Raw genomic sequence first — 13,821 nt, forward strand, 5'->3', positions numbered from 1 at the left:
CATTAATAATCAAATAGTTGCAGGTAAATAACTTAATTCATCTACATGAGGTCAGTTTCAAGACAAATTAAGAAGCTCACATGTAACATGCTTATTTGACAATGAAAGAAGTTAAAATGTTTCACTAGCTATTTTATTTCCACTTTAATTTTGGATCTTAATGGAAATGCTTTTGATTTATCCCCATTCAATATGATGCCAGCAATGTGTTTGTCATATATTACCTTGATAGTGTAGAGGAATGCTTTATTTACACACAATTTGCTTAAAATTTTTATCATGAAAAAGATCTGTGTTTTATCAGATGTTTTCTTTGCATCTACAGAGACAAGTATATGGATTTTACTCTTCAATTTGTTACTTTATGAATTACATTTATTAATTTGCATATATTGAATCATTCCCATATCCCTGGGAACTCTCTTGGTCCAGCTGAATAATCTTTCTTATGTGTTCTTGAATTTGATTAGCCAGTATTCTGCTGAGTTTGGTAAACTGCAGAATATGAAATTAACACAGAAAAATCCACATATAAATAATACCATGCCTGAAAAATAACATGTTAGATCAGTCCCATTTACAATAGCAACAAAAATCAAAATATTTTGGAATAAATTCAACCAAGCAGATGAAAGAACATCACAATGAAAAAGAAAAAAGCATTACATAACTAAAAGACAGGAAAAAATGTGAGAATCTTCCATGCTTGTGGATTGGATGAATTAGTATCAACAAAAATGTATATATCTGATGCAATCTCAACCAAAATATCAACATTCTTCTCAGATCTAGAAAAACTAATGACAAAATTCACAGGGATATATAAGAGACACTGAATAGCTAGATCGATCCTAAACAACAAAAACAAACCTGAAGGCAACACTAATTTTCAAGATTACAAGGTACTGTGTGCTAGGTTTTGTACACTAAGGGGCAGTTATAACCAAAACAGCCTGATATTGGCACAAAAAGAGTTACAAACAATGCAATGAAATACAAATTCAAGAAATTAATCCAGTTACAGCCAACACATCCTTGACAAATAAGCAAAAATCAATCCCTGAAGGACAGTCTCTTCAACAAATGGCAATGAGAAAATTGGATCTACATGTGCCAACACACAAAGCAAGATCTGTACCTATACCTTACATTAAACTCAATGCTAAATATATCAAGGATTTGTATCTATGATCTGACAGTATCAAGTTGCTGGAGGAAAAAAGCAAGACATCAAGGATTCTAGAAGCATGAGTAATAAAAGCAAATAGAGAGTAATGGGCTTGCGTCAAGCTAAGAAGTTTCTGTAATGCAAAGGAAACACTCAATGAAGTGTAATAGAGAGGCCACCAACAGACCGGGAGAAACTATTTGTAGAGTATGCAACTTATAAAGGCCAATATTCAGGATCCACAAACCACTCAGGAAACTAAACAAAAAAACAAATAATCTGGTTAAGAATGGGCAAAGGACAAGAATAGGCAATTTCCAAAGGATGAAATTTAAATGGCCAACTGATACATAAAAAACATGCAGGATCACAAGCCATCAGGGAAACACAAATAGAAACTGCGATGATGTTAAACAGCAAGAACGTTTCACATTCTTTTATCTGTTATTTTCACATAACTGATACCCAAAACCTGGATTAGAGGAAAGGAGGAAGGGAAAGTAAGACCTGTTGGACAATGGAAACAAAAGCTTGAAATAATAACTTGGACTCAGACAATTAATAGACTTATAGGACATTCTAAAACATGTAGCAGTTTTACTGTTTTTATTCATTCACTATATATTAATAATGCTTTGAAATAGAATGGTGAATCATTGTAGCACCATTTTACAACTGACACTCACCTATGGAGCCTTTAGCAGCAATGGCAACAGCCTCTAACAGAACCTGAATGATTCCTGCTCGAACCCGTGGAGAACCTTTTTTACAAGCGTCAAGGTGTCCTAGAATTTCCTGGATCACATGATGAGAATACTGAGCCTAAATGAAACAAAAGGGCACAAAGCTGCAGAAACAAGGCCGTGCATCCTGGCAGAATCACAGCTGCACTTTCATCATCATTTCAGGCATTGTATCAAAAAGCAGGAACATATCACACACACAATCAGAAAATGAACTTCTGGCCCAAAAAGCTGCACACTTCTGAGGTCTGAATTTCACATGATTACAGCCAGCCTTTTAAATATATTTATTTTATCCTGTACGTTTTTTTTCTAAGTAAAGAAATATACAATATATTACCTATAATCACCCTACTTATTTCTATATAACTATATATTATTATATGTTAATCAAACTTTCCTAAATGCTCCCCTTCCATTTTTCTTTTTGTCTTTGGTAACAATCAAAATGCTTTCTAACTTCTGAGGTCATCTTGATGTTACAATAAATGTATGTGAAATCCTGTAATATTTGGGTTTTTTTAAATATTTATTTATTGTTTTTGGAAAGTCAGAGAGGAACAGAGATAAAGATCTTCCATCTGCTGACTCACTCCCTGAAGGCAACACTAATTGCTGCAACAGCTGGAGCTGAGCCAATCTGAAGCCAGGAACCTCTTCCAGGTCTCCCACCATGGGTACAGGGTCCCATGGCTTTGGGCTGATCTCGACTGCTTTCCCAGGCCACAAGCAGGGAGTTGGATGGCAAGTGGGGCCGCTGGGATTAGAACCAGCACCCATATGGGATCCTGGAGCGTTCAAGGCGAGGACGTTAGCTGCTGGGCTGCTGTGCCGGGCCCATGATATTTTGACTTTATGTCTGGCTTATTTCACTTAATATAATGACTTCCAGTTTCATCCAATTTGTTGCAAACATAAAGATTTTTATCATTTTTATGGCTGAGTGATATTCCATGGTGTACAAGCACTTTTTAAAAATTCTACTTGTTACTGACTGGTCCCTTCTTGGCTATTGTGAATAGTGATGCCATAAGCATGGTATGCAACAGTCTCTAGAACAGCTAGCTTTTCTTTCCTTTGCATTTCCAGGAATGGCATTGTGCAGTACATGGCAGAGCTATTTCCCATGTTTTCAGGGAAGCTTCATATTGTATTAATTTACATTCCCAATGTGTATGAGGATTCCCGTTTCCCCACCTCCTCATCAACATGTATCATCTGCTGTCTTCTGGATCACAGCCCATCCTGCTGCAGCAGGCTCACGGTGTCACCTGCTGTCCTCTGGATCACAGCCCATCCTGCTGCTGCAGGCTCACAGTGTGGTTTTGATGTGTACCTTGGATGATGACCCAGGCTACGCCCTTTCTCATCTAACTCTTGGCTATTTGTTGTTATGCCTTCTCTTGAGAAAATTTGGTTTAGATTTACTGCCTATTTTTCTTTATTTAATTTTTGCTTGCTTTGCTATTGGGTAGCCTTTGATTTGCTGTCTAAATCATTACATTTTAGAGAGCAAATAAAGTCACTGAAGCATAGAGGGCTACCTCAAACAAATAATTAGGCCTATGTTTACTGCATTTAGTAAGCAACAACTAAAAAAGAAATTACATCCACAAAAAAAAAAAAGAACAGACTTTGTTATGATCCTGCAAAGAGGCGTTCCTTTATGTTTAAGTCATATTTATACAGATTTTATATATCTCTAGGGTAAAATTACCCTAGCAATGGACTTGTTAGATATGTAAACCCCAAAACCAAATTTACCCTCATTCAAATTCTGGCTCCATCACAGCTCATAGCTTAGGAGCAAATGACTTAATCTCTATTTCCCTCATTCATAACATTTATACAACTGCAATAATTATTTAATAGGATTATTTTGGTGACCAAATAACTAACTGGTGTCAAGTACCAAAATGGCACAAATCATATGAAAAGTTTAAATAGATATTAGCTATCATCGCTATTATTCTAGCTAATACATGACTGCAACCTTGTGACTGGTGATGATGGCATGCAGCAGTGTGTTCAGAGGTCACTACACACCAGGCATTCCTCCAAGTACTTTATCTGTGCTGCCTGCAGTCTAGAGAGGTGGGGACACCTGCATTATTTTATGCCCACACCAGAAAGGCAGGAGTGAGAGACACAGGTCCAGCACCGCTCTTCCGTAGGACCTGGGAAGAGACTGCAGTTGGTGCCGGAGCGGCTCTCAATCAAACCTTTTTTATCTCCTGAGTCAATCTGGCTCAGAAGACAAGCTTTAACAAAAGCCTTTCACACCAACCATGCCAGCACAGTTGAAATGGTTTATGTATTCTTAGTACTATCAACCCCAGACACGGATAGTTTGTTCTGAGAAAGACTGAAAATTACCTAAGAATAATACCTGTGGCAATGATATTAAATGGGAACTCAAAAGAAAAGTCTGCGATCTGATTTGACTGCAGCAACATAGTCATATTAAAGAGAAATACAGAAATCCCTGTTCAGATGGACGCTAACTTGATGAACAGACTTCCATTACGCATGAAATGGAGGAATTTTAAAATGTATGTTGAAATTAAAGCTATTTTTAAAGCAATGCGCAGACCAGTAATTTAATGAACATTTAATCAACATTAATTAACTCCTATGTTTTTATAACAGTATGATTTATTACTTTAATTGACTTAATTTCTTCAAAAAATTCTTTTTAAAAATATTTACTTTGGGCCTGGCATGGTGGCCTAGCGGCTAAAGTCCTTGCCTTGAACACACAGGAATCCCATATGGTCATCGGTTCTAATCCTGGCAACTCCACTTCCCATTCAGCTCCCTGCCTGTGGCCTGGGAAAGTAGTAGAAAACGGCCAAAGCTTTGGGACCCTGCACCCGTGTGGGAGACCTGGAAGAAATTCCTGGGTCCTAGCTTTGGATCAGAGGAGCACCAGCCGTTGTGGTCACTTGGGGAGTGAATCATCAGACGGAAGGTGTTCCTTTCTGTCTCTCCTCCTGTTTGTATATGACTTTCCAATAAAAATAAATAAATCTTTAAAAATATTTTGGCGTATTATTTTTATTTTGGGGGGAAAGCAAAGCCACAGCGGGAGAGGAGTAGGGCACAGATATTGCGTTGGCTGGCTTACTTCCCAAGTGGCTGCAATGGTCAGAGTTGGGTACCTCTGAAGAGCTACAAGCTTCTTCTGGGTTTCCCACACAGATGTAGGAACCCACGGCCTTGGGCCATCTCTGCTGCTTTCCCACCTCATTAGCAGGGAGCTGGATTGGAACTGGAGCAGTTGGCACTCAAACTGGTGCTCACCTGGAACCACAGGTAGGGAACCATGGTGCCAGCCCCAGCAAAACTCAATTTGATTGAGCTACTAAATGTGAATAATAAAGTAAATAGCAGAGAAACCCAAGACTTTAAAAAGACCAAAAGAATAGCTTCAGATGGGCCCGGCGTGGTGGCACAGTGGTTAAGGTCCTCGCCTTGCACGCCCGGGATCCCATATGGGCGTCGGTTCTATCCCGGCAGCCCCACTTCCCTTCCAGCTCCCTGCCTGTGGCCCAGGAAGGCAGTTGAGGACGGCCCAAAACTTTGGGACCCTGCACCCGCGTGGGAGACCCGGAGGAGGCTCCTGGCTTCGAATCGGCATAGTATCGGCCGTTGCGCTCACTTGGGGAGTGAATCATCGGACGGAAGATCTTCCTCTCTGTCTCTCCTCTCTGTATATCCGCCTTTCCAATGAAAAAAATAATAAAAATAAATCTTTAAAAAAAAAAGAATAGCTCCAGATTAAGTGTACATCAGTCAGGTCTACTTGCAAGTAAAAAAATCAAACACAGCAAACTACTCTCCCACAACCAAATTAGGTTTATACAACTATCACTTATTGAAAATTCACTTTATGTTAGGCATTTGATATTAATCTTAACTTAATGGTTACTTCAGAACAGGAATTGCAAATAAAATGATCAGATTTTGAATCTTGGCTTTACTTTCTACTTGTATATTCTTGAGTTGTTACTTAACCTTTTAAGAAATCAATTTTCTGATTGCTAAAAGGACTGTGACAAATCCAGTTCATAAGCAAAGGACAATAAATGAGATAAACTACTAAGATTATGGGCAATGTCATGGGATACAGCCAGTACGTAACATTTGGTACTGTCTATTTTAACAAATAAGCCAAACATTTATGGCATACATTAAAATTTTCTTCTGAGATGAGCAAAACAGAACTCTTGAAAAAAAAAGCTGAACAATTTCCCCTAGGCCTGTGAAACAGCACATTGACGTGCAAATCTGGTATGAGCTCTAATATACCTCGCTACTTCTGACGACTATCTCCTTCCAATGGATGAGGATGTTTTAACAGCTGCAAAAAAAAAGTCCTGAAGTGACTCTTCCGTGAAGCGCAGACCGTAACCATCAGTCGCCTACCCGAAGCGTTTCGCCAGCAGACTACACACATGAACAGCTGTACACCTGCTACTCCTCATCCCTGCAGCCGGTCACAACAAACACTGCCTGCTATCACTAGCTCCGCACTGCTACAATTTCAAATGCAGTACCAGTGCACTAGTAACACAACCATGAGTCATAGAAATGCACAAGAAAATAACATTTTAAAACTATTTAGTTTTATAAATATTAGAAGTGATGAGACAATGCAAAGAAAATGTTTTAATATTACAGTTTACTATATCTCTGATGAAGTGCCTATCACACAGACATAAAATTACCACAAATATTTACATAGCTACCAAACCTTACCTGAATAGAATACATGATAATTTTAAAGCAGTGAACTGCAAATTCATTGGGATCCCATAATTTGTGATGATCTAAATGCCTGTAAATAAAAAAATTAGGATTCTCGTTTTATTGTACTTTCTTTTGATATGAAAAGTTCAATACTCAGAATATATCTGAGAGAAGGCAACAGTTAAAACAATATGATACACACTACCCTCCGCTGCCAAACCGTGGGGAAAAAGGCCAAATAGCCCACTATTCACGACTTCTAATCATCCAGATGAAATGTTAACAAATTAATTCAGTCAGACTTTCTCAGCAGGCAGGCCTGCGCAGAACTGAGTGCACTGGTGCCAGGCCGTGGACACCCCAGGTCCCAGCGTCAGGTGGGTCAAGGCTGCACAGACCAGAGACTGGAGACGAAGCTGAGGAGCGAGGCGGGAAAGGAAGGCCATCAGGTCAGTAATTCTAGCAACAGTGCAGGATCCCTAAATCTTGACACTCAATAGATTAGGGCGAATATGTAGCAAAATGCTAAAAATTATTGAATTGTAAAACAAATAATAAGTTTACAGAAACGGAGGGAAAACCAAGCAAAACCAAACAAACAAAAACATCTAGAATTGGAATGCTGAAGCTTCCTGTTTTGATTTTGGCTCTGGGGATTTGTAAAAAACAGAAACCTTTCCAGAATCTCCAAACACTCAGTACTCCAGGATGCAAACACTGGAAGTTTTCCATTTGCAGATACCGAACGACTGCACAAAAGTGGCGGATGGGATAATCCTGCTCTGGGAATTCTACCTACAAAAAAATCCTTCATTTTGACACTGAAGCAGTTATACTTCAAACACTACTTCAGTTAGTGCAGAAGATAACTGCTTCAATATAAACTTTGATAATGATAACTTTATCAACAGGGAGCATACACTACATTTTTTGGTATCTAAAGATATTATACAAACAACAGTGTTGTTCCCAAAAACAGAGTAATAGAGAGAACTGTAGACTTAAACTCAAAGGCCAATTATTTGGAAAAGGATTTTTAAACAATCTTCTGGGAGTCAGTGTGGTGGCAGGGTGGTTTAAGCTGCTGCCAGGACCCTGGCGCCTCATGAGACAGGTCTAACATCTGCTCTACTTCAGATGCTGCGGCTTCACTCTGCAAACAGATACCACGGTGAGGGCCCAGCCAGCCCATCATTCACTGCTTTCCCAGGCACATGAGCAAATGAATGAAAAGTGCAGCAACTGGACTTACTACCCAATGCACAAACATGTCACTGTCCCACCTCCACTTGCTTTGCTTGCTTGATTTCTTCTTTTTTTTTTCAGACTTAATTATTCATTTGAAAGCCAGAGTGACAGAGAGAAAGGCAAAAAACAGAGAAAAGCTTTATTTCTTCAATAGGGTAACTCTCCAAAAAGGGCAATTCTTCCATACAGATTTAAGTATGAAACTTGTAAGATTTCTGTAGGGTAGCCTAAACCTTTTCTGATTTTCCACAGTAACTCCTTAACTTTATCCAACAACACAGCCAACAGTATCAGTGTCTTATGTTCAGGGCTGACTTACAGGGGGAACAAATCTACAGAATCAATTGTTTAACTAGATTAACAACTGAAATTTTATGTTTTCTAACTTTTATTAATATACATGTAATAGTGTAATAGACTTCATGTCTACTACAGATACAATTCTAATACCATAAACATACTTCCTTCCCTCCTTTGACTCCTCCTCCTTTTTATCATTTAATTTTTGTAGTTATACATTTTTTATATTTCATGTATATATACATATATATCATACGCATATATAATTAAGAAAAAAAGACACTTCTCACCATATTCTCCCTCCCTCCTCTTTCTTGGCTTTGTTTTATTTTGTTACAGTGATATACTTCCAATTTCTTTACAACCACATGCTTGAATCCCCACTAAATAAATAATTCAACAACTCAAAGTAGGAAAAAAAGCACTGTTCCTCGAGTGTAAAGGCTGCAAATAACAAATCTCAAAAAGTCAATTTTGCTCATATGCATTTTTTATACTCTGTATATTAGTAACCAAATCAGAGAAAATACAAGATATTTTTCTTTTCAGGACAGGCTTATTTCACTAATCATAATGGCCTCTAATTCCACTCATTTTTTTGCAAAATATATTCTTTTTCATGGTTAAGTAGTATTTCACTAGGTAAATACACAATTCTTTTACCCAGTTGTCAGTTGATGAATAGTTCACCACTAAATTGTTCTTGCAAATAAATTTTCCAGAAGAGTTTTTGATAAACACATCTCATGTAGCTCAAAATACATCACCTCTGAATTCTAAAGTTATATACACATTTTTTTTTAAACTGAAAATTGCAAGAATGCTTTTTGGCCTTTTCTTCTAATTTTCATAGAATAATTACTATGAAGGTCATTCATTTACCATTTTTATCACTAAAGCACATATTACCTCCAAAACATTATCAGAAAGAATTACCACTAATTAGGTAATAAAAGTTAATATACAATTATATATTAGTTTTTAACATATGATCAGAATTCAAATTATCTGAAAGAGATTTATTCATTTGAAAGTTAAAATGCCATAGAGAAGAACGGATCTACCATCTGCTGGTCACTCCCCAAATAACATCAAGGGTTAAGGCTTGGGACAGGTAGACGCCAGGAGTCATGAATTCTTTTCAATTCTCCAACATGGATGGTAGGGGCCAAGTACTTGGGCCATCCTCTGCTTGCCGGACAGGAAGTGGAGCAGCGGGGATTCCTGGTACAGGATGTCAATGTAACAGGTAGTGGCTTACCTCTCCGTGGCACAATTCTGGGCAGCAAATATTAATTTCTTAAATTGTATATCGTGAGGACCACAGCCCACTTCAAGACAGTTAATTCAGGTATATAGTTAATGGGTAACTTCTTACTAGCCCTCTAGATTTTTAAAATCTTTACTCCTCTGAGAGACCAGAACTCCTATCCATAGTCCATTCTTAAGTGCTCAATGGCTAGAGTTGGCTGCAGCGAAGCCAAGAGTGCTTTCCAAATCCACCTGGCAGGAATGCCCTGAGTCACTATCACTACCTCCCAGGGTCTGTATTAGTAGGAAGTTGAAATAAAGAGCTGGGGCTGGGTATCAAATCTAAACCCGTTAATGTGGGATGCAGATATATCTTGACCAATATTGTGACTGTTAAGGTAAACACCTGCCTCAAGTTCACCACTTATTAAATTCTTCTAAGATTACTTCTGATTAACAACAGTATTAAAATAAAAACTGGAATTCTTTATTCAATCTATACTCAGAAACATTTTAAGAAGTCACTCTGTCCTTAGTATATTAATTTTTTTTAAAGTTAGGGGCAGGTGCCAAGGCATAGCTGACTAACACTTCGCTTGTGGCACCAGCACCCTGAGGGTACTGGTTTGTACCCTAGCTGCTCCAGTTCTAATCCAGATCCCTAAAAATGACCTGGGGAAGCAGTAAAGAATGGCCCAAGTCTATGGGTCCATGTATGTACATGGGAGACCTGGAAGAAACTTCTAGCTCCCAGTTTTGGACTGTCCCAGCTCTGGAGACATCTGAAGTAGATGGAACACCTGTTGGTCTCTCCTTCTCTCTCTTAACTTTGCCTTTCCAATAAAAACAAATCTTTAAAAATATTTTAAATTATTTATTTTATCTCAAAAGCATAAAGAAAGAGAGACAGAGCCTGAAGGTGAGAATGGGGAAGTGAAGGCATGAGAGAGATGTAGGAAGAGATCTCCCTTCTGCTGACTCGCTCCCCAAATGCCTGTGGTAGCTGGAGCTTGGCATGCCAAAATCAGAAGTTCAGGATTCCTGGAATTGTGTATTAACAGGAAGGTGAAAACAGATGTTGAGCCCGAGCCAGAATATGGTATAATTCTGGTTATTTATTTACAACATTTTGATAAACCCACAAAGTCTTAGCATCTTTTTTTAGTGGTAATTATGATAGTGGGGATCGAAGATTTTTTTGGAGTAAAACAAACAAACAAAAAACTAATAATTTCTTGGTTTTGGTATTTAATTTTCTTATTTACAAATTCTTTTAAGTTATCTGCCTTAAATAAAGAATTTTGGATGCTATATTCAGAATACTGTGTAGATGTCACAAAGCCATTACTATAGTCAAAGTGGACCAGGACAAGATGACTACCAGCAAAGACAGACTGCAAAGGCAAAAATGACACAGATGGATACAGTAGATCTATTCATGGATGACTGAATTACCAACATAAAAACTCGCAGAGACCTACAAGGTGACTGTCTGAAGAATATTTAGGTACCGACGGGAAGTTTCACATTTTTGCTGTAAGTCTCTGGATCAAAGATGTAATGTGATCTCAAACATTCAGGGAAAAGTACCAAGAAAGCCAAGGGCTAGAAGTGTGGGCACAAGAGGGCCCGACCGCAGTGCAGCACAAGACACCCTTCGCCCTGCTTAGTGGAGAAGCATGTGTGCTGTGTGAGTTAGTGCAGAATTTACTAGCAAGGTGACAGGTAACCAGGAAAACACTGACAACTTACGCAAAAACTGGCCTAACAGCATTATTCATATTCCCAAAGGTCGCTCGCGCCAACAGCTCCCTGAAACAGCTCTCAGCAAGCACAGCAGGATTCTCTTCTTTGTCGGCTGCAGAAGGAGAAGAAGGAGGGCCCAGGCGACTGAAAGAGACAAAGAAATAATGATAAACCAGAGCAAAAATTCTAATATTACTTAACTTAAACAGAACAGGATTTACTTTTCAAATTTTTTAGATTACATTTTATTTTTAAAGCTAAGTTCTAAAATCACAAATTTAAAAATCATGCCACCTTTCAAAGGAGAACACAGTTTAGCTTTCTAACATGTTTCCAAACAGAATTTCTCTCACATTATGTAAAACTCTGAATATTTTTAATTTGTTTACTCTCACACAATTTCTTTATCTTACAGTAAAAGCCTAGCAAGAATATATTCAGGTGCCCCCATGTAAGTTTGAGTGGGAAAAAATAAAATGAAGTTACAACTTATGATACAGTCTGCTACTAAAATCTACGTTATTTAACAGTAGAGTGACTATGATGAATGACACACTGCACTGCATGCTACAAGGAAGAATTTAAAATGTTGTTACCATTAAGAAATGAGAAGTAAATGAAGTCAAATATATACTAAACACCCTGATTCGTGTATGAAAATGTAATAATTCCCCCAAAATATGTATATTGCTACATATCAATTGAAAATAAAATCAAATTATATCCTAAGTTACAACATTTATGTACATGTAGATGCCCTCCGGACAGAGTATTTGTTTTGTCTACATCTTGAAACATTATTTTATACTAAAGTATCCATGTGCAGTATTAAAAAAAGGTGTATCTGTGGCATTTGGGAATATACACAAGAAAATACAAAATTCAGCCACTAACCATGCCTTTTTTTTATTTCTTAGTTATGCTAACCCAGGACTTCAATACCCATAATCGTGGGAAATGCATTTACAAGTATTTAGTAACCTTTTAAATTACAGGTATTTTAGATGGGGAAACTTTAGCCTCAACAACAGTATCAAGAATAACAAACACAAAGAAGGTGCTAAAATGTATAGGTCACACACTTTAGAAAAGACTTTTCAAAGATGGAAATACTCATATCTAAGGAGTTAAGCATGTATTTATTCTGCAATTTGCACACATTTCATGAATACGTAAAACCTACCACAGCATTATCTATTACATCTCATTTCCATAGCACTGACACAGGAAAGTCGGGATAACAGATCAAACTGGAGAATCTTACATTTCAAGCTTTATGTGTGTAGCAACAGAAATGCAGAACAAAAGTATGCTTTTGGCAACTGAAAAAGTGGAATATAATAAGTCTAAGTACAATTAAATTGAGATGTGTGTGAAAGAAAAAAAATCCATATATATCCCAAAACAATACTGCATTCCTGAATGGATCTGAAACAGATTGTGTCTAACTTTTTGTGGAAAAAAGAAAAGTATAGCAATTATTATTTTGATGCACTCTAGTTCCTTATGTAAAAGCTTGCTGGTTTTCTAAAAGAGGAACAGAAGTCCAGCTATAATTTTTATTTCTCATACCTGCAACTTTAAGTAGTAGTAACCAAAATAGCAATTCAGACACTCAATAATAAACAAAAATTACATTAAGAGATAAAGGCCTATATGCACAAGCAATAATCTGTGATTCACCAGGCACACTGCGATCACTACGCGAAATACTTCCAGAAAGCTACACATTTTCACTCAAACTTTACAAGCTACTCCTTTAACCTCAAAAAAGTCAAAATTTACTGAGCAACCACATGTGTAATAACCACCTCAACCATAGCACTGTTTTCATACCTTTCAACTTCTTCTATCTTTTGCATATTAAACAACAGGGATGGAACAATCTTATCCATATGCTGAGGTTCCCAGATGGTGGCTCGAAGTTCATCATTAACTGTTTTGCGAACCACACCTTGAATACCCCTGATTCCAGCAATTCGAATTCTACAAATCAAGAAGACAAAAAAAAAAGAAAAAAAAGGATGATGAAAATTTGAGTACGGTTATTTAGAAACTAAGAATATGAATGCTAAGTAAATATTGCTAACAAAATACCTTAAAATAACACTTGATAATCTAAGAAATAAAATTTCAAAAATCTAGATGCAGATATATATTCTAGACATTGAATACCATTCTCTTAAAATAACAAGTTATTGCATACATCTATTGAAATCATTAGAACACATAAATATGTACAACTAAGCAGTAATAAAAATAAAATATACTAAGATGTAAATAACATGATTTACATGATCAAGACAAATTGTATATACGTATGAAATTTTCACACTACATCAATAAATATGTATAATTAAGTTTAAATATTTTTTCATACAATATGTATTCTGGGTGCTGGTATGGTAGTGTAGAAAGATTATTCTTCACCTGTAGTGTCAGCATCCTACATGGGTGCCAATTTGAGTCCCAAGTACTCCACTTCCCACCTAGCTTCCTGCCAAGGACCTGGGAAAGCAGTGGAAGATGGCCCAAGGTCTGGGGACCCTGCACCTACATGGCAGACCTGGAGAAGCCCCTGGCTCCTGGCTTCGGATCAGAAATGCCACCTTC

General features: G+C 37.4%; 1 protein-coding gene across 3 annotated transcripts in view; it reads right to left on the minus strand.

Annotated features, from left to right (window-relative positions):
* The window catches only part of EFR3A (EFR3 homolog A), an 83,981-nt gene that overhangs the window by 30,756 nt on the left and 39,404 nt on the right, over positions 1–13,821 (minus strand). For all 3 annotated transcript variants that reach the window (XM_040979273.1, XM_040979275.1, XM_040979276.1), the window contains 4 exons: positions 13,045–13,194; positions 11,215–11,352; positions 6,673–6,751; positions 1,855–1,990 (listed from right to left, as the gene is read on the minus strand). In XM_040979273.1, the coding sequence (XP_040835207.1) occupies positions 1,855–1,990; positions 6,673–6,751; positions 11,215–11,352; positions 13,045–13,194 (503 nt within the window). The remainder of the gene's footprint in view (positions 1–1,854; positions 1,991–6,672; positions 6,752–11,214; positions 11,353–13,044; positions 13,195–13,821) is intronic.

This window comes from Ochotona curzoniae, unplaced genomic scaffold (assembly GCF_017591425.1).
Source record: "Ochotona curzoniae isolate NIBS_2020 unplaced genomic scaffold, NIBS_Ocur_1.0 contig_3190, whole genome shotgun sequence".
NCBI lineage: Eukaryota > Metazoa > Chordata > Mammalia > Lagomorpha > Ochotonidae > Ochotona > Ochotona curzoniae.